The sequence below is a fragment of a genome, unplaced genomic scaffold (genome assembly GCF_019419815.1).
Source record: "Pyrus x bretschneideri cultivar Hongxiangsu unplaced genomic scaffold, Pyrus_bretschneideri_v1 Contig10, whole genome shotgun sequence".
NCBI classification, from domain to species: domain Eukaryota; kingdom Viridiplantae; phylum Streptophyta; class Magnoliopsida; order Rosales; family Rosaceae; genus Pyrus; species Pyrus x bretschneideri.
In genome coordinates this window covers 6,581,804-6,601,980 of record NW_025999391.1, presented here as the reverse complement: position 1 = coordinate 6,601,980, position 20,177 = coordinate 6,581,804, and the positions used below count along the sequence as shown (strand labels likewise).

The following is a 20,177-nucleotide window of genomic DNA, read 5'->3' as shown; positions in this document are numbered from 1 at the left end:
TACCAAAACTATCCGAATGATATAAACTTAAAATACTAATATTCTTGAGTGGAGGACCGAGCTAGTCTTCTCATTCATCATTTTGCTCATCATTTTCTGTCTGCTCTAATATGCTGAATTACAGCTACTTTTTGAATCTTGTTATTGTTTGTTTGATTCGATAAAGATGTGCATTTGGTTACTTATTTTTTAAAGCAAAACTTTGATAAGAAAATTGATCATCAATTCATAGACCAAGACTTTTTACGTATTGATCAACTTCACCGCATTTTGCATGTGAAATATATAATGCACTCAAACTCAAGTCTCCCATTAAATTTATTTAAATTATCTAAATAATTTATCCAACGTAGGGTGCAAGATTGGGTATTGGTTTTAGGTCTCATTCTGGATCTTATGTCTTGCCGCGTAATTAAATTGACGAAAATCTCAGGTAGAACCCATGGTTTGTTATATTCAGTTAATCTCAGTTAACATATTTTTTCAGTTCCGTAACGAAATATAACCTTTAGGTTGCACAGACACATACATGGATACGGCGACACGACAAATCTTAAAAATAGGACAAGGACACTGCTAAAACACTGCGATTAAAATATAATAAATTTATATTAAATATAACGTATATTAGAAGTAATAATGCGAATCATAATATAACAAAACAATCGTGTTCGTCACATTCATTCATTATACATATCATTGTTTTAAAAATCTCCACCTAAAACCGCCTAGGCGCTAGGCGGCTGACCACTGTCCCGATTAGCCACTAGGCATTTGAAAATTAAGAAAGTGCGCCTAGATCCGCTTAGATGTCCACCTAGGCACCCGCCTAAACCCGCCTAGGTCCGACTCTCACTTAAACAGAAAATCAATAACTTTCTCTTTGCATTTTATTTTGTCAATAAAATGTAGGAGACTTGGAAGAACACTCATTATGTGCTTGTTCCTCATGTCCTAAGTATGTTCTAATACTTTATAATCTATACGACATTTTATTTTGCAATTTATGTAAGTCAATATCATTATGTGTTTTTTAAGTATAAATAGGTACTTATTTATACAATATATAATAAATTTACTTAAATCTGCCTAGTCCGCCTAGGCCTGGTCGTTTAAGCACTATGCCCCAACCGCCCACCCAACTAGTGTCTAGCATCTTTTAGAACCTTTATACATATTGGCTAAATTAACACAAACTTAATATAGAATGCAACTGGAGTGAAGCATCAACCACTCACCTCCAATTAAAATAGAATGCAACTGGAGTGAAGGCCGTAGAGAGGAAGATGGGAACAGAGGGAGAAGAGAAATGGAGGGAAGGCGCAGATTAGAGAATCAAGTTAGGTTAGGTCGGGTTGATTTTAGGCTTTAGTGTTCGTATTTTCAAATTGTCCCAAATGTTCCGATGTTTCCTGATCAAAATATTTTCTAAATTTACAAAGAAATGCCCCTGCTGTGTCTTGATCGTGTCCAATCCATGTGGCGTATCAGAGTGTCCAACACACCGACACTTTGGATTTTAAAGTGTCTGTGCAACCCAGTCTACTGCATGAAATTTCAGAAGATTAAAAACACACAACAATTTGAAGTTTCAGAGTGTTTGTGCAACCTAGTCTAAACTCTCTGAAATTTCCCGGGAACAGATTTTCTAATCCTTTATTTACGCTTGGAAATTCGGAAAGGATATTTCAACTCAATCAAGAGCTGTCCCCTGGCCCCAGCCATGTGAACAAAGACCAGTCCCAGAGTGCGTGGACTGTGAAGGATGTCTTGGACAAGTGTGGAGTTGACGAATAAATATCAAGCACCAACGTCAAGCGTGTGGGTTAAGGTATGAAAACGTGTCACACGGGAACACGAGAAACACAATGTATAATCGAAAAAGAAAAGAATATCTAGAACAGTACAGCATTTGTTCTGACGAGTGATTTTCAAATAGAGCAAGCAGCAGAGCAGCAAGTGAACCGAGTTGATCATGTCTTCACCAAAACACTTGCAATACCTTCAAGTAACAATTAATCAAATTAATTAATTAGAAATTCAAATGGACAAATTCGTAAACATTTTCAGACTCGACAAAATTAGCCAATTGGCTAATGAAATGGACAAATTTGCCAAATGCCCATGGAAATTCAAAATTCAAGAACCACAAACATATGCATAATGCATATAACAAAAGAAATTCGGAAAAACCTTTACTTTCTGGTAGCTCCTCGGAGCGGCCGACCATATGAAGCTAAAAGGCATTACGCGTTCTTTAATGGTCATGTGCGAAATTGCAAGTGTAAAGAAAGGATTATAAACTCTGCACCTCCAAAGTTGTTATTAGCTCCGATTTATTTGTGCCTTATACAAAGGCGAAAAACTCGCGAACAAATAACAGATCATCATGCAACTCAAATCTATTACATTTCTTTATATGCTCCTGCTGCTGTCTGCGTTGCCACTGATCAAAACGACATCAATATCTCCGCGAAAGCAAGCAGAATCGCTCATCAAATGGAAGGACGGCTTGTCTTCATCATCACGGCCACCTTCGCCACTCAATTCATGGTCCCTCACCAACCTCAACACCCTCTGCAACTGGACCGCCATCGTCTGCACCATAACTAGAACAGTCTCCGAAATAAACTTCTCCGGTATGAAAATGTACGGAACGCTGGCTCTTTTCGACTTTTCCCTTTTTCCAGATCTCACCTACTTCGACCTGAATGGTAACTATTTCCGAGGGCATATACCATCTGCCATTGGAAATCTCTCCAGGCTCACAACTTTGGACTTGGGCAACAAATTTTATGAAAAGCCTCATAACCAATTCACTGGCCCAATTCCGGACAGTATAGGTTTGATTTCTGGTCTTCAACATGTTGAACTGAGTTGGAATCTTCTGGAAGGGAAAATTCCACCCTCTATAGGACAACTCAGGGAGCTCCAGTACCTTGATCTTTCATGCAACTCATTAAACTCTTCAGTCCCTTTTGAGCTTGGTCTTTGTACAAACCTCTCCATCTTGTCCCTATCTTCCAATAAACTCAATGGCAAACTGCCTCTGTTCTTGTCCAAACTTAAAAACAATAGCTTTAGCGGAACCATTTCAGCAGAAATTGGGCTGTTGACACAATTGCAGTATCTAAGCCTTCATTCCAATGAATTCAGTGGAGAGTTGCCAAATGAAACGGGAGATCTAATGTCGTTATCCACACTCGATCTTGGCATAAATCACTTGACAGGGGAGATTCCTTATAATCTAGGCAAATTGACTCAGCTTCAAGAACTCCATTTGTCCGATAACCACTTGACATGAGAGATTCCTCAGAATCTAGGCAAATTGACTCAGCTTTGGGGACTCTATCTGTCCGACAACCACTTGACGGGAGAGATTCCTCAGAGTCTAGGCAAATTGACTCAACTTCAACTACTACCACTTGACGGTAGAGATTCCTCAGAGTGTAGGCAAATTTACTCAACTTCAACTACTCAATTTGTCCGATAACCACTTGACAGGAGAAATTCCTCAGAGTCTAGGAAAATTGAATCAACTTCAACTACTCAAGCTGTCCGATAACCCCTTGACAAGAGAGATTCCTCTGGGAAATTTATCTCGGCTTCAATACCTTGATTTGTCCACTAACAACTTGACATGAGTGATCCCATTAGGTTCATCAGGTATATTGGACCTCAAGCAACTTTCATTGTCTAATAACAATTTGACAGGGGTAATACCAACTCATCTGTTTCTCGCCGTAGGATTAACAGGTTTGGTCACCTTGGATCTCAGCAGAAATTCACTATCGGGTGCAATACCATCAGAATTGCGCATGCTCACAAGATTACTGTATTTCAATGCCCCACACAATAATCTCTCAGGCGAAATCCCATCAGCATTAGATCACATGTTGTCTCTAAGTGGCTATGACTTTTCATATAACAAATTGACAGGGCCATTCCCAACTTGTGGCATTTTCAATAAGGCGCCAAAAAGTGCTTTTGTTGGCAACCATGGCTTGTGGAGTCATGCAGAGGGACTAACTGAATGTAAGTCCTCCAGTACAACTTCCAAAAGTGCTAACAAGAATATAGTATCTGTTTTCCTTTTTTCCTTTTTGGGTTTCGCAACGGTTGCAATTGCCATTGCTTTCTTTCTTATGTTTCACAAGAGGTCCAAAAGCCGGCCTCAGGTAATCAAAACTTCTCAAAAGTTGGAGGATTATGAATCAATGATATTGCAAGAAGAAGTGAAATTCACATTTCGGGAAGTTGTCAAGGCCATAGACGACTTTCATGAGAAACACTGCATTGGGAGAGGTGGATTTGGAAGAGTATACAAGGCAGAGCTCGAATTAGGTCAAGTTGTTGCAGTGAAGAGGCTTAACACGAATGACTCTAATGACATTTCAGCAATTAATCTCCGAAGTTTTGAGAATGAAATCCGAACTTTGACAACTATCCGGCATCACAACATCATAAGGCTATATGGCTTCTCTTCAAGGAGGGGTTGCATATTCTTGCTTTACGAATACTTACAGAGAGGTAGCCTCGGAAAAGCATTGTATGGGGTAGAAGGCGTTACTGAACTCGGGTGGCCAACAAGGGTAAAAATTGTGCAAGGACTTGCTCGTGCACTTTCTTACCTGCACCATGACTGCTCACCACCAATTGTTCATCTTGATGTAACTGTCAATAATGTATTTCTCGAGCAGGATTTCGAGCCCCGACTCTCAGATTTTGGAACAGCAAGACTATTGAGTATTGATTCATCCAATTGGACCAACATTGTTGGTTCGCTAGGATACATGGCGCCAGGTAATATAAAATTTTAAGGTTGCACAATTTTGTACTATCTTTTGTAGAGCTGACATATTTTCTTCTCTTTGTACACAGAGCTTGCATATATTATGCAAGTGACGGATAAGTGTGAAAATGTAGAGTTGCTTGTGAAAGATGTGTTAGATCAAAGACTAGAGCTTCCAGCCAATGAATTGGCAAAGGCATTGGTGCTTGTAATGAGTATAGCATTGGCTTGTGTACAGACGCGTCCTGGGTTGCGTCCGACATTGCATTTTGTGTCACAGAAACTATCAACTCAGAGTCTTTCTTGCCTTCCCGAGCCATTTGGTATGCTTACCATCAAGAAGCTATCGGCCCTATAAAACTAGGAGAAATGTGTAGCTCTAACTTCAGATTGGAATTCTTGCTACGAGCAGTCTATCAAATAAGGAGATGTTGTGGAATTTTATTTTATTATTTTTATTTTTAATGTTTCCAACGAACTTCATAAACATGTATTTGATATCTGCACCGACCTGATTACCAGAGTGTTGCAAATTGTGTGGTTGAAAGATAGTGTTTGGCTCCGTCAAATTCGTACTTGCATAAATAACCCGTTACACACAAGTATTCTGTCGAGATACTTTCTTAATTATTTGGTTCGACTTTGCCAATCATTATAATAATTGATATTGTGATTCTGGTAATCTCTGTCAAATATTTACGTAGCTGAATTTTAAGGACCATACTAGCAAAAATACCCGCAGTTTTGCTGCGGGTTTTGAAATCGTAACCCACAATTTAATAAACCCAGAAATCAATTAGAGAAAACTTCAAGTAGAATTAAAATGAGTTCTCAATCAGAGAGAACTTCAAATTTCATGCAAGCTTTTTTGTTCTAATTTCGGGGCTTAAACAATGCAAGATTGGAATTTGCATGTGGTTCAAACACATAAGACAAACTGAGAAGCAAAATGAAATAAAAAAAAATAGAATCTATTCCAATTTGATTATCCGTTCAGATTCAAAAAGACGAAAAGACGAATGAAGAATATTTTTAGGCATCCAAACATCAGTTAAACGAAACAATTAAAAGTAATAAGTTCATTGAAGACATAGATAACATATTTGGTTCTTTGTACCCAAAATGGAAAACATTGCTTTCCTGTATGCTCTGAAGTTCGCATAAGTGCTGGAAATTTGCAATATATAAAGTGAGAATCTCATAATAAAACACATTTAAAGGAAAAGTAAGAAGAAAAGAAAATAGTGGTTTTACCTATAATCCATGTGAGGAGGAGTCACAATTGACAACCCAAGAGCTCTGTAAATCATTAAAAACCGATAAATAACCTGACCTTTAATCCATTCAATCAAGGCCACACACTCTTAATTAACTAAACTAAGCCTTTATAGTAATGTTATTACCTGGTCCAATTTGGAGGAGTATTCTTCCTGATCGAAGAAACGGTCCGAAATACATCTTCACAGTCAGAACGCAAATCACAATGAATTCAGTTTTCTAATTTGCCTGAATAAGATAATACAAAACCAAGGTTAGGAAGCATAACAGGAGCAGAAAACTATAAAATTTAGTTTCTCATTCCCCTCCACTACAGCCGCACCATCAACACTTCCAAAATCTGGGTTTAATGAAATTACTGAAATTAATCAGTCCATTAGTTTTCTCATTTAAACCATCGTGGCATGGACAAATGCAAACACATTCCAAAATTTATTCCCAACTTCTGAAATTAATCGATAAGATTGTGAATTTGATCCAAATTAAAAGGAAAAGGAAACGAATTGTTTCAAAATTGTATCTTTATCGTTAAGCACTAAACCCCTTTCCGTTGAATCAATCATATAAGGGGGAGAGGAGATGATAGAACTGAACCCAAAAGGTGAAAGCCTTTACTAACAAAGATACATATTATAGCTCTCTACTCTTAAACAGCTCTGCTCAACCTCATTCCAGCTGCAAGTTATTTGATCTTAAGCATTTTGCTTTTCCCTTATATAATAAATTGTGTAGTTGTCAGTTGAACAAACAATGTTCCATGTATGTTATTTTTTCCCCGAATGACTGGAACCATGGTGATGTTATTGTTTTACAATCAATGTTATGATATTATGATTCGCTAACATGTTGGTATCTATAGAAACCAAATTACTTATAAGGAAAAGAAACAACAATGTTACCTTGCCCCAACTTTTGAGTCACATAACTCGAGTTGATGACTGCCATATGCAAAGAAGAGAAGATACATGTTATAACCCATAAATAAACGTTATAAGCCACAATAAACAACATAAGGTGGAAGGGACAACATTGGATAAGTAAAAGTACCTCACCTGCCATCTCAAGGGCCTAATGGGGTTGTCACTTGTCAGAGAAAATCCCGGAAAAAGGATATCACCTAAGACCTTATTTCAACATAACATTATTAACATGACTATAGAATGGACGTACCGTTCCCTTGCCAATAGCTGACGCATTTGATATTAACAGATCTTGGTTTCTTTGAACAGATTTGCAGCTTGCTTGTAAGAGTTCTCGTCCAATGACAAATACCTTCTGTAATCAGAAACGTATAAATCCACAGAAACTAAAATCGAGAAACGACAACATAAACAAAAAAGAAATTCAAAAAGTAAATAGAAGTACAATTTATAAACTAAACTTTACAAACAAAAAGACATTTACAATAAGAAAGGACAAAAAGATAAATTCGATCACAATCGAAAGGGGGCAAAAAGCGCCAACCTTTTCGGTGTGGATTTGAAGAGGATTTGTGAAGTGGCTTTGATTTGATGGTAAGTTGGTTTGAACGGCTTTTAGAGTTTGGGATCGTTTGGGCTGATTTGGAGTTTTTTTCATTGGTGAAAAAAAAGATGGTTAACAGTAAATTGATTGTATTTTAATTTTTATTGAATTCAAGTACCCATGTTCAGTTTTTCAGTTTAATTTGAAGGAATTTCTTGCGCAGAAGAGCTAGGCTTTCTTGGTGAGTTCTTCAGGTTGTGCATCTGGGTAATTTTCTTTTGTTAAAATTTGGGGCTTTTGTTATTGTGATTAAGCACATATTTTTCGTATGCGTGCATGTGTAGTTTATGGAAGAAGAGGTTGCAATTGCCCTGGAAGCGAATCAATAAAAGAGTGCAAGACTTGAGAAAGAAATTTGTAACACAAAGATCAACCTCTCCAGGTTAGAAGCCAAGCTACACTCCCACAGGCCACATCCAAAGCATCAAACATATATATCAGCTTTCTGGTTTATCATCAAATAATCAACATATTCATCAGTAAATTAATGTTTAAGTTTGTTTTTATGTTAGTTCACAAATGAAATCAACCAACTTTTCATGCCTTTTTGATAGGAAATTATAAAGCAGCGTTAACCGCGTTTTGTGTAAATTTTTTTTCATTCTTTTGAGATGTATAATTCGTTTATATCATAGATGATGAAAAATTAAAGAAATTAAATGCCACTATGGATGAAAAGTTCATGTTGATGACAAGTACTATTGCTGATATCAACTGTTCCTCAATTGTCCCACAGGCTGAAGCAATTGTGTTCCTGAACCTTCTCCCACATTCCACCACCACGCAGGTAGACTTTTTCAAACACGTGAATTACCATCGTCTCAAGCTATGTTGTATTTTTCACAATACTCACTTTGAAAAGGTATATTCTATAGCTTCGTTCTATTTTGTATGAAAAATTAGTGAATGGTTTGTTTGTTTGTTTGTTTGTTTTTTTTAATGGATTTTTTGTATAATCAATTTATTGTTTTAACTTGACAAGCGTAACTCATACCTTTGCAACCTGTCCTACATTGGCATCAAGTTTGATATTCATTTCTGTATTGCACCTTCAGATTATTCTAGAGCCATAGTTATGGAAGGAAAAAGGATTTTCCGCTTATGACACCCAAGAAAGGTAGTAGTATTCTCTTTCTTTGTTAATTTATTAAGAAATGATTTCCTAAGCATTCTTCTTTTAACTTATTCATTTGAAGTGTGGGAAGGTTGTTGATTATCTCATTGAGCTGGCACAAGTGGTGGAGATCCCTAATCACTTTATGTAAGTAATGTCTTCGTCTTTGTGCACATTTCACACTGAGTTGTTAATGGGATAGTTCTTTAACTAGACAATTGTTTCCCGAAATCTGTATTTATGTCGTTGCCATGCATTGAGCTATCTCATGAATCTTATGTTTTTAGTAATTCTTTTGTGTTGCCATGTGATCTTCAAACAGATGCACCTGCATTCTTTTCCAGATTTATGGAACATAGAGAAAAGTTCTAGGTTTTCCTTTTTCTTTGTTAACAAAGATAATTGTTGCTTATTGTTTTCCTTGGCTATCCCACTTTTAGTGTAGGTTGTGGGAAAATTCCCAAATTACTCCTTAGGATATTTGAATCGGCATCCTGATTCTCTTTTTTTCTTTCATAAATATCTATTCGATTTGCAAATAGTCCAGTGTTTTCCTTACCTACTCATTGTTCATAGACTAACCCCGAGTGTTTGAAGAGTCGGTACTTTCTATGACTTTTTGTGAAGTGAGCAGATCAAGCTCCACTCTCAACCTGGTCAGTCTTCAATCTACCATTTACTTTAATGTCATGTCTTCTAATTTGTATTTGTTCAGGATTTCAAAATTAATGTCTGATTTCTACCATTTTCATTATTGTTCTATTATTTTAAGCTACATATGAAGTGTTAAGTGTTGTACATGTTAGGTAGAATTAAGAAGTGAATTAGGTACTCTTGAGAAGGGATAATTCTATGGGTGTTGACTTGGTTTTTAGTTTGATTGTTTAGCTATAACATAAAATCTCAATACTTACATTTACAATATTAGAATGCACTGATCTAAACAAGAGACTATTAAATCACTGAAAAAAGTCCTCTCTAACTGGTATAAAATCAGATTCTTTTCCACAAAAAAAGGACTAGGGTTAATCTTAGTTTACTACTATGAAGTTTCGTGGTTTTCAACATTTGGTACATGTAGTTTTTTTCATTCCAGAGTCATACTTCAAATCTTAATTTTGGACAGTTTCATACATTCGTTAAGTTAGCTGTTAAGTCAACCGTTAACTGATAACGTGGCGCTCATGTGGACAATGACTGGACACCACGTGTCAATATAGGCCTATATAAATATTAAAAAAATTAAAGAATTAAAAAAAAAAAAAAATTAAAGAACTAAACAAATAAAAAAAAGGCCTAGGGATGCGGGCCTTCCCGTTCCTCCACCTGCATCAACCCTTTTTCTTCCCCATCGCTGTTGATTGCAGCATCTTCCCCAACCCATTCCTCCTATTGCACTCCCTTGCTTCTCCTACAGCATAAACCCAGCAACAACTGCGTCGTCGCTGTTGGATCCAAACAAATTTTGGGTCATCGATCAGGAGGTCTAGATGGAGGGTTTTGATGGTGGGTGGGTAGGTCGATTGTTGAACTAAAGGTTTTTGACGAAAGGCGTTTGAGAGACTTAAAGGACGAAGACGGTGAAGGACTGGAAGGGAGGGGAGGTGAAGAGGGCAGAGGGAGAGGGATGACTCATTGGCCACAAAGAGGTCGAGCTTGTAGATATGGGGGACCTCGGTGGGGTGCGCTAGCCGGAATCTGGGGTTTCTCCAATTTTTGAATGGGCGACGCTAATTGATCAAATTCTTTGGATTTCTGCGTGCTCTGCTCGTTTTCTCAACTGGGGTTTCTCCAATTTTTGAACTTCACAGGTGCCCACATGGGACTGGGACTCGATTGAACACAGAGTGACGAAGGTTTTGTGGAAGTGATCAAGGAACAGGTACGATGGAATCGGAGCTGGGTTTAATCGAGCAGTCGTTGATCAGCCGCTACTCTCTCTGGGTGCACGAAGCTCTGAGCGAATTGCCCGACAGCTTCACGATCACTGACCCTTCGATTTCTGGGCATCCAATCGTGTTTGCGAGTAAAGGGTTCCTGAAAATGTCGGGATATTTGAAGAACAAGGTGTTCGGGAGGAATGGCAGTGTTTCAGGGTTCGGGGACTTGCAGGCGGTTGGTCATGGAGGTCCGGGAGGCCAGAGAAGGGGAAGAAAGGTTCTGCAAAAATCCAAGGAGAAGCACGCATCCTATGGCATTTTAATTTGTTTTTTCTTTAATTTTTATTTATTAATTTTAGTTTTTTTTTTAATTTTTTAATTTTTTTAATTTTTTTATATCACGTGGACCTATATTGACATGTGGCACCTAGTCATTGTCCACTTAGGTGTCATGTCACTAGTTAACAGCTGATTAAACAGCCAACTTAACAGATGTATGAAATTGTTCCAAAATTAAGACTTGAGGTATGACTGGGATGAAAAAAATTTCATGTACCAAATGTTAAAAATCATGAAAGTTTAAGATAGTAAACTGAGATTAATCCAAAAGACTATGTAACCATACTTTATTATTATTATTTTTTTAGTATAAACATGTTGATGTATAAATTAATTGCATGTATTTTAATATTTCATATTTTTTTTCTTGCCTAGGTTGCTTTCTTGACAATGAAGACTGGACGGAAAATTTAGGTGCTTCAGTGAACTTTGATTTTTTCCCTTGCTTGGGTTGGTTTTTCAAATTTTATTTTTTGTAAAGACAGAAGTTCCACGATTGTTTGTATGTGGACTGTATCGATTAAATCTTTTGTTTGTTAAACTCTTCTAACATTTTTAATGTGAATAATATTAATCGTCTATGGCATAATTTTTCTTACAATTTCTAATCCGTCATCAACGCGTGGGTATCAATTTCTAATTGACAACTAGACTCGTATTGGAGATCATGGAAGGCAAGATTGGACCCGTAAATACATTATCGGAGAAATCCAACTCGAGAATGCTACTCAGATTGGACAAGGACTGTGGCAGCTTCCCGCTAAGAAAATTGGAAGCCAGGAACAAGTACGAAAATTGTAAGTTTGATGATGTGGCACACATGTGAGTATGACATATTTAATTCGAAGTATGTGTTGACACCAAATCTAACATAGGGTGCAAATTTGGATATTAGTTTTAGGTTTCATTTGAAGAAATTCTCATGTAGAACCCATGGTTTGTTATATTCAGTTAACCTTGTTAACAGATTCTTTTAGTTCCGTAACTAAATCACTGGTGAAATTTCGGAGGTGCAGATTTCCTAAACCTTTCTTTATGCTTGGAATTTTGGAAAGGATTTTTCAACTCAAAATCAAGAGATGTGTGGTGCTAATGTTGATTGACCCACGGCCCCAATCTTGCCTTCCATGATCTCCACGGCCCCGTCTGGTCTTCCCACGGCCCCGTCTATTTGCGCAGACTGAACAAAGTTCAAAGATGTCTTATTTTTGAAAAATTCTAAGGTGATCGGCCGAAGGATATGGCACGCAAAATGATTGGTCACATCAAGTCATTTTAGCAGAGTTTAAGTCTGAAGAAATTTTTAGTTCTGACGGAAACACGAATAGTACACTTACTTGTTTTTATGTAAGTGGTGGAAAATTTTAATTTTTAATTTATTAATCATTTAACACACATATCCTATCATTTATATAGAGACATGTGGTGTACCATCTCGTGTGATGGTCACATCGAAAAATCTCTCGTCTAGCAACGTGTGGTTAAGACGAGGAAACGTGTCACAAGCAAACACGACAAGCAAAAAGAAAAGAACATCTAGAAGAGTGCAGCAGATGTTCTGACGCTTGATTTTCAAATAAAGCAAGCAGCAGCAGCATGTGAACGGAGTTGATCATGTCTTTACCAAAGCACTTGCAAAATCAAGTAACAATTAATCAGATTAATTAACTAGAAATTCAAATGGAAAAATTTGTAAACATTTTCATTCGACAAAATTAGCCAATTGGCTATCGAAATTGACAAATTTGCCCAATGCCCATGGAAATTCAAAATTCAAGAACCACAAACATAAGCATATAATAAAAAGTAAATGAAAAACAGAAAAACCTTGCGACCAAAAAAAACAAAGGAAATTCAGAAAAACTTGGTACTTTCCGGTAGCTCTCGGAAGCCGACCCAATGAAGCTTTCGGCGGGCCCGGCAGCAGCAATCCATTAAGCTTATTGGAAGTCAGAGGCAGCAGAAGATTCAAGGCATTACACGTCCTTTAATGCTCATGTGTGAAATTCCAAGCGTCAATTATTAGCTCCGACTTATTTGTGCCTTGGACAAAGGGAAACACTCCATGAAAAAATAACAGATCATCATGCAACTCAAAACCATGACATTTCATTATATGCTCCTGCTGCTGTTCGCATTGCCACTGATCAAAACGACATCAATATCTCCACGAAAACAAGCAGAATCACTCATCAAATGGAAGGACGACTTGTCTTCATCATCATGGCCACCTTCGCCACTCAATTCATGGTCCCTCACCAACCTCAACACCCTCTGCAACTGGACTGCCATTGCCTGCACCAAAACCAACATAGTCTCCAAAATAGACCTCTCCAATATGCAAATTACTGGAACACTCGCTCTCTTCGATTTTTCTCTATTTCCGAATCTCACCCACTTGAACCTGGGTGGCAACTATTTCCGAGGGCCTATACCATCTGCCATTGGAAATCTCTCCAGGCTCACAACTTTGGACTTGGGCAACACATTTTATGACAAGACTTCGAACCAATTCTCTGGCCCAATTCCGGACAATATAGGTTTGATTTCTGGTCTTCAATATATTGACCTGAGTTGGAATCTTCTGGAAGGGAAAATTCCACCCTCTTTAGGCAAACTCAGGGAGCTCCAGTTCCTTGATCTTTCATTCAACTCCTTAAACTCTTCAATTCCTTCTGAGCTTGGTCTTTGTACAAACCTCACCCACTTGTCCCTGTCTTCCAATAAACTCAATGGGGAACTGCCTCTGTCCTTGTCCAATCTGAAAAGCCTCGTTCAATTGGATTTACATGATAATCGATTTATTGGTCAAAACCTTCCTTCTCTGGTCTCCAATTGGATGGAATTGGTCTTTTTGTACCTTCAGAACAATGGCTTCAGCGGAACCATTTTAGCAGAAATTGGGCAGTTGAGAGAATTGCAATATCTGAGACTTTATGCCAATGAATTCAGTGGAGAGATTCCTCAAAGTCTAGGCAAATTGACTCAACTTCAGGTACTCTCTCTCTCCGATAACCACTTGACAGGAGAGATTCCTCAGAGTCTAGGCAAATTGACTCTGCTTCAGCAATTGCATTTGTCCTATAACCAATTGATAGGAGAGATTCCTCAGAGTCTAGGAAAATTGACTCAACTTCAGGGACTCTATTTCCACAATAACCACTTGACAGGAGAGATTCCTCAGAGTCTAGGCAATTTGACTCAGCTTCAGCTACTCTCTTTCCACACTAACCACTTGACAGGAGAGATTCCTCAGAGTCTAGGCAATTTCTCTCGCCTTCGTGAACTCGATTTGTCCGCTAACAACTTCACAGGAGTGATCCCACGAATTTCAGGTATGTTGGACCCCAAGCTTCTTTCATTGTCTAATAACAATTTGACAAGGGTAGTACCAACTCATCTGTTTCTTGCCGTAGGCTTAACAGGTTTGGTCTACATGGATCTCAGCAGCAATTCACTATCGGGTGCAATACCATTAGGATTGCACATGCTCACAAGATTAGAGGTTTTCAATGCCTCACACAATCATCTCTCAGGCGAAATCCCATCAGCATTAGCTGACATGTCAAATCTAAGTAGGTATGACTTTTCGTATAACAACTTGACAGGGCCATTACCAACCCGTGGCATTTTCGAAAAGGCGCCACCAAGTGCTTTTGTTGGTAACTATGGCTTGTGGAGTCATGCAGATGGACGAACTGAATTTAAGTCTTCCAATACACATTCCAAAAGGGCTAACAAGAATAAAGTATCCATTATCCTTTATTCCTTTTGCGGTTTCGCAACTGTTGCAATTGCCATTTTTTTCTTTCTTATGTTTCGCAAGAAGTCCACGATCCGGCCTCAGATAATCAAAACTTCTCAAAACTTTGAGAGTTTTGAAGCAATGATATTGCAAGAGGAAGTAAAATTTACGTTTGCAGAAGTTGTGAAGGCTGTAGATGACTTTCATGAGAAATACTGCATTGGCAAAGGAGGTTTTGGAAAGGTTTACAAGGCAGAGCTCCAATCAGGCCAAGTTGTTGCAGTTAAGAGGCTTAACACAGACGACTCTAATGACGTTCCAGCGATCAATCTTCAAAGTTTTCAGAATGAAATCCGAACTTTGACAACTATCCGGCATCGAAACGTCATAAGACTATATGGCTTCTCTACAAGGAAGGGTTGCATATTCTTGCTTTATGAATACTTAGAGAGAGGCAGCCTCGAAAAAGCATTGTATGGGGTAGAAGGGGTTACTGAACTTGGCTGGAGAACAAGGGTAAAAATTGTGCAAGGACTAGCTCATGCACTTTCTTATTTGCACCATGACTGCTCACCACCAATTGTGCATCGTGATGTAACTGTGAATAATGTATTGCTCGAGCAGGATTTTGAGCCCCGACTCTCAGATTTTGGAACAGCAAAACTATTGAGTATTGATTCATCCAATTGGACCAACATTGTTGGTACGCTAGGATACATGGCCCCAGGTAATGTAAAAATTTTAATGTTGTGCAACTTTGTACTATCTTTTGTAGAGTTGACATATTTTGTCCTCTTTATACGCAGAGCTTGCATATATTATGCAGGTGACGGACAAGTGTGATGTTTATAGCTTCGGAGTGGTGGCACTAGAAGTCATGATGGGAAGGCACCCCAGGGATATGCTAGAGTCCCAGCTATTAGAATCATCAACGTCAATGAAAGGAAATGCAGACTTGCTTCTGAAAGATGTGTTAGATCAACGACTAGAGCCTCCAGCCAATGAATTGGCAAAGGCAGTGGTGCTTGTAATGAGTATAGCACTGGCTTGTATACGGACGCGTCCAACAATGCATTTTGTGTCACAAAATCTATCAGCTCAGAGTCTTCCTTGCCTTCCTGAGCCATTTGGTATGCTTACCATCAACAAGCTATCGGCCCTTCAAAACTAGAAGAAAATAGAGAACATGTAGCTCCAACTTCACATTAGAATTCTTGCTGCAAGCAGTCTATCAAATAAGGAGAAGTTGTGGAATTTTATTTTTTTTAATTTTTTTCTTGATGTTTACAACAAACTTCATAATCATGTAATTGATATCTGCACCACCCTGATTACTACAGAGTGTTGCAAATTGTGTTTGGTAATGTGGAATTCGTACTTGCATGAATAACCAGTTACACACAAGTGTTCTATCGAGATACTTTCTTTTTTGGTTTGATTTTCCTATTTGTCGTCATTGATATTGTGATTGTAATTATCTCTCTATCAAGGACCACTAGAAAATGTACCCGCCCTTTGCTGCGGGGATTGAATGCATTAATCGGGACTTGAAACATGCATGAATAATTTCTACACAAAGTAACTAAAATGACAGTACAGTACGTAAGAACCAATGAAGTGATACTTTGCTTGCTATACATGGATATCCATGCTATAAGAAACATTCATTTGCAGATCGTATTATGTCCTTAATATTGTACTTATAGTTTCAAGTAACCAGACCACTCCAAGACAAAGATAAAGCATATAGTTTGTTTACAAATCAAAACGAAGTGCTGCCATAATGTATGACTGAAAAAATGCCTCTTAATGTCGTCTTGCAAGAAAGGAATGCAGTTTGAAAACAAACCAAAAAACACCCTAGAAATCTTTACCACCCCAATATTACTAAATAGAAGCATAAATGGACAGGATCCCTCCCTAATTTTGTAACAGAAATTCTAACAAAGAGTATCAGGCTCCAAAGGTCTTATCTTTTGCATAAATATGTACACTGCAAGTTTAGTTCGAATGAAACAAATATGCATGTAAAGTAAAAGGCATCAACGCTACATGCACTGTTTTACAACCATCTCAAGTTGTTGACACAATGCTTAAAATATTCAAGACTCAAATATTTTCACACAAACAGAACACCTCACCTAAACAATAACCGAAGTTGTGGTATCTGAATTAAGCAGGCATACACTTGGCAAGGCTTTCTTCAATATCATCTCATATTTTCTTTCATCTTTCCTATATGATACAATAAACCGTTCATATTCAGACGTAAATAAGAGAATCTGTCACACTGTACTATTTACTATTACAGTTGCTAGTCCTGAACAAAAATGCAAGTGCAGCTGCTCTTAATCGAGAACTTCATCAAATAAACAATAATAAAATTTAATGTAATCCGTCAAAAACCCAAAAAAAAAGAAAGAAAAAAAGTGATCATTTGAAGGCACCGTAATGCCTTCGCCATCGTACACTTGCAGCATGTAACTGATGGATCTGTTCAATGAAATCATTTGCTTCGATAACATGGTTAAAATACAGTAAATACAATGATATCCAATTTATGAGAAATCATGCAGAAGCAAATGTAAATGATAATGGAATCATGAATGCGAATGAGAAACACAAACTTGCCAAAAAGAAAACCAGTTATAGCGTGCAAAGATACTCGCATTGTATTTTTTTCTTGCATCATTCATTTCGCAACACGTTTTTGTTTGAAAAAGCTTTGCTATGATGATTAGTTTTGCAAAAAATAATACGAAAAAAATAAAGAAACAATTACTGAAACGAAAGAATAATGGCCTAGTAATGGCAAAATACACTCCTCAACAATGCACACGAACTGCGAGTTGAAATTTTGAAACATTCGACAACAAAAAGAAAGAAGCAAAATTCGAAGAAAAGAAAGAGATGCTCACTCAAAAATAAAGAAGAAACAATACCAGGCTTCTTCTCTTCGGCGTCCAGAATTCCATTGCTAACTCCTTCAACCTTAAACGTATTTAAAGTACAAAATGGAAAAAAAAACCCAGTAGAAATCATCCCATAGAATTAAATCATCCAAGTAAAATTAGACCATGGACACAAAACGAAATGAAGGCAGTTTAATCTGACTTAATCAGTGACTTACTAAATAATCTTGGAATCTGTCCCATGCAAGTGTTCGACTTCAAAACCCCATCCTCGTTGCCCCTGTAATATGTAGACATAAAGAAAAAGAAATCGACTTTAAGTTACCAATCAAATCATTTGCTTGGCTAAAAAGGTTAAAATACAATAAATATATTCACATCCAATTTATGAGATATCATGCAAAAGCAAATGTAAATGATTATACAATCATGAATGCGAATAAGGATTTTCGAATTGTAAGATGGTCTCTTTCTTGAACCAGGTTTAGGATTTTCGAATTGTTGTAATTTTGCCTATCTTCTTTTTCTTCCTCTGGTTTTGTGTTTTTTTTTTTCTTCAGAAAAATGTAAAACTTTCTGTTCCAATGTTTAATTGAACTTGTGGATTATCGGTTTAAAGCATTACGATTAAGAAAATGTGTCGCACATATGATCCGCATTCCACAAATAATACAGATGATTAATTAGGGTATTGAAGATGTATTACATGAGAAATTAGATGGACTTGCTTGTAGCAGAAATACTAATGGGGAAGTTTGAGCTACTCCCCTTTGTCATCTATTTTTCATTTACTTTTTATAGTGCCATTAACTTGTTGATTGTCAACTGTTCCGGAAGGCAAGGCAGAATTTGAGCTGGGAGTTTTTGTGCGCAAATACCATCGTCGGTCTGGACGCAGGATGCGTTCTATACAGGCCAAGGCAATTGTCACTACTAGCACCACTGCCTTTGCAGATGCATTTGTTGGCGGCTCCAACCTTTGGTCTAACAAATCTTTCAGGAGCGATTCTACATTGCTCCTCCTTGATTTTGATGATTCTTGTAGCTGGGACTCTAGCATATCCTCTGGGTGCCTTCCTATCATGACTTCTAGTGCCACCACTCCAAAGCTATATACATCACATTTATCCGTGACTCACATAGTGTATGCAAGCTCTGACGTGTCAATAAAATCAAAACTAGCCACCTTAAAACAAATCCCAATAAGCAAAAAGATGAACCATAAATACAAATTAAATTTAAATTACATGGTGCTATGTAAGCCAAATGAACTAGCAATATATGTCTAGTTGGATGAATCAGTACCTAATAACCTCGCTATTCCAAAATCCGAGAGACGGACCTCGAAATCTGACTCAAGCAATACATTGTTGACCGTTACGTCACGATGCACAATTGGTGGAGAGCAATCATGGTGCAAGTAAGAAAGTGCTTGATCAAGTCCTTGCACAATTTTGACTCTGTTAGGCCAGCCGAGTTCATTAACACCTTCAGCTCCATACAAAGCTTTTCCCAGGCTTCCTCTCTTTAAGTATTCATAAAGCCTCATGATGTTCCGATGCCGAATACTAGTCAAAGTTCGGATTTCATTCTCTTTGGAGATTGATTGCTGGAATGTCATTGGAGTTTGACATGCTAAGCCTTTTAACTGCAATAACTTGGCCCGATTGCAGCTCTGCCTTGTAAACCTTTCCAAACCCTCCTTTACCAATGCAAGTACTTCTCATGAAAGTCATCTACAGCCTTCACAACTTCCGCAAACGTGAACTTTAATTCCTCTTGCAATATCATGGACTCCAAACTCTCAAAGTTTTCGGAAGTGTTGACTTTGTTCAAAACGAGACCAGGTTTCTTACGGAACATAAGACCAATGACAGTTGTAACCATTAATAAACCATAAAGAGATACAAGGACACCAATTAGAACTCTTTTGTTATTCTTTTCAGAATTTTTGATGCGGGAATCACATATACTATTTAGTCCTTCTACATCCCCACATAAGCCAGCGTTTCCAACCAAAGTATTTGTTGGTGCCGTTTGGAAAACGGCTGGGATTGGGCCAGTCAAGTTGTTATAAGAAAAATCAAAGTCATGAAGAAATGACAAATAGTCTAGACACTGAAGGATCACTCCTGTCAAGTGGTTCCTGCTTAGATTGAGGATCGATAGAATGTACATATTTCCAACCTCTGTCGGAATCTCCCCACTGAAGTTCATTGGAATCAAGGCCTAGATACTGCAATTGTGTCAACAACCCAATTTCTGTTGTAATGGTTCCACTGAAGCTATTGGATTGAAGTTGCAAAGAGACCATATTAGTCCAATTGGAGACAAGAGACGGAAGGATTTGACCAGTAAATAGATTGATAGCCAAAACCAATTGGACGAGGTTGTTTAGATTGCACAAGGACAGAGGCAATTCCCCCATGAGTTTATTGGAAGCCAGGGACAAATAGGCGAGTTTTGTAAAAAGACCGAGCTCGGAAGGGATTGAAGAATGTAAGGAGTTGAGGAATTGGATTGAGGGGGAATCAAAATTAGATTCTTATTAAAGTTGTTTACTAAACTAGCTGGAATCAGAGTAAGAATGATA

General features: G+C 37.7%; 3 protein-coding genes and 2 long non-coding RNA genes across 7 annotated transcripts; 3 read left to right on the top strand and 2 right to left on the bottom strand.

The window, feature by feature from the left end:
* The first annotated feature begins 2,647 nt into the window (after nucleotides 1-2,647).
* LOC125480484 (MDIS1-interacting receptor like kinase 2-like) lies at nucleotides 2,648-5,150 on the top strand. Its single transcript, XM_048591396.1, has 3 exons — nucleotides 2,648-3,251; nucleotides 3,658-4,803; nucleotides 4,882-5,150. The coding sequence occupies exons 1-3, from the start codon at nucleotides 2,648-2,650 to the stop codon at nucleotides 5,148-5,150; spliced, it is 2,019 nt and encodes a 672-aa protein (XP_048447353.1).
* Nucleotides 5,151-7,534: 2,384 nt separating this feature from the next.
* On the top strand, nucleotides 7,535-11,407 carry LOC103928754. 2 transcript variants are annotated; one of them, XR_007252177.1, is made up of 7 exons: nucleotides 7,535-7,584; nucleotides 7,723-7,775; nucleotides 7,879-7,976; nucleotides 8,331-8,381; nucleotides 8,650-8,711; nucleotides 8,791-8,855; nucleotides 11,303-11,407. It is a non-coding gene; the product is annotated as an uncharacterized LOC103928754 (long non-coding RNA). The 2 variants fall into 2 exon arrangements; XR_007252176.1 differs by lacking the exon at nucleotides 11,303-11,407 and adding an exon at nucleotides 9,031-11,283.
* A 1,084-nt stretch (nucleotides 11,408-12,491) lies between these two features.
* Nucleotides 12,492-15,843, top strand: LOC103961401 (probable leucine-rich repeat receptor-like protein kinase At1g35710). Its single transcript, XM_048591383.1, has 3 exons — nucleotides 12,492-14,262; nucleotides 14,344-15,399; nucleotides 15,479-15,843. The coding sequence occupies exons 1-3, from the start codon at nucleotides 13,014-13,016 to the stop codon at nucleotides 15,841-15,843; spliced, it is 2,670 nt and encodes an 889-aa protein (XP_048447340.1). The 5' UTR covers nucleotides 12,492-13,013.
* A 785-nt stretch (nucleotides 15,844-16,628) lies between these two features.
* On the bottom strand, nucleotides 16,629-17,841 carry LOC125469882. 2 transcript variants are annotated; one of them, XR_007252179.1, is made up of 2 exons: nucleotides 17,591-17,841; nucleotides 16,629-17,165 (listed from the first exon to the last, which is right to left on the bottom strand). It is a non-coding gene; the product is annotated as an uncharacterized LOC125469882 (long non-coding RNA). The 2 variants fall into 2 exon arrangements; XR_007252178.1 differs by having other exon boundaries at nucleotides 17,615-17,841.
* Nucleotides 17,842-18,368: 527 nt separating this feature from the next.
* Nucleotides 18,369-19,471, bottom strand: LOC125480479 (MDIS1-interacting receptor like kinase 2-like). Its single transcript, XM_048591377.1, has 3 exons — nucleotides 19,293-19,471; nucleotides 18,898-19,152; nucleotides 18,369-18,693 (listed from the first exon to the last, which is right to left on the bottom strand). Exons 1-3 carry the CDS (start codon nucleotides 19,469-19,471, stop codon nucleotides 18,369-18,371), a joined length of 759 nt encoding a protein of 252 aa, XP_048447334.1.
* Between the last annotated feature and the right edge of the window lie 706 nt (nucleotides 19,472-20,177).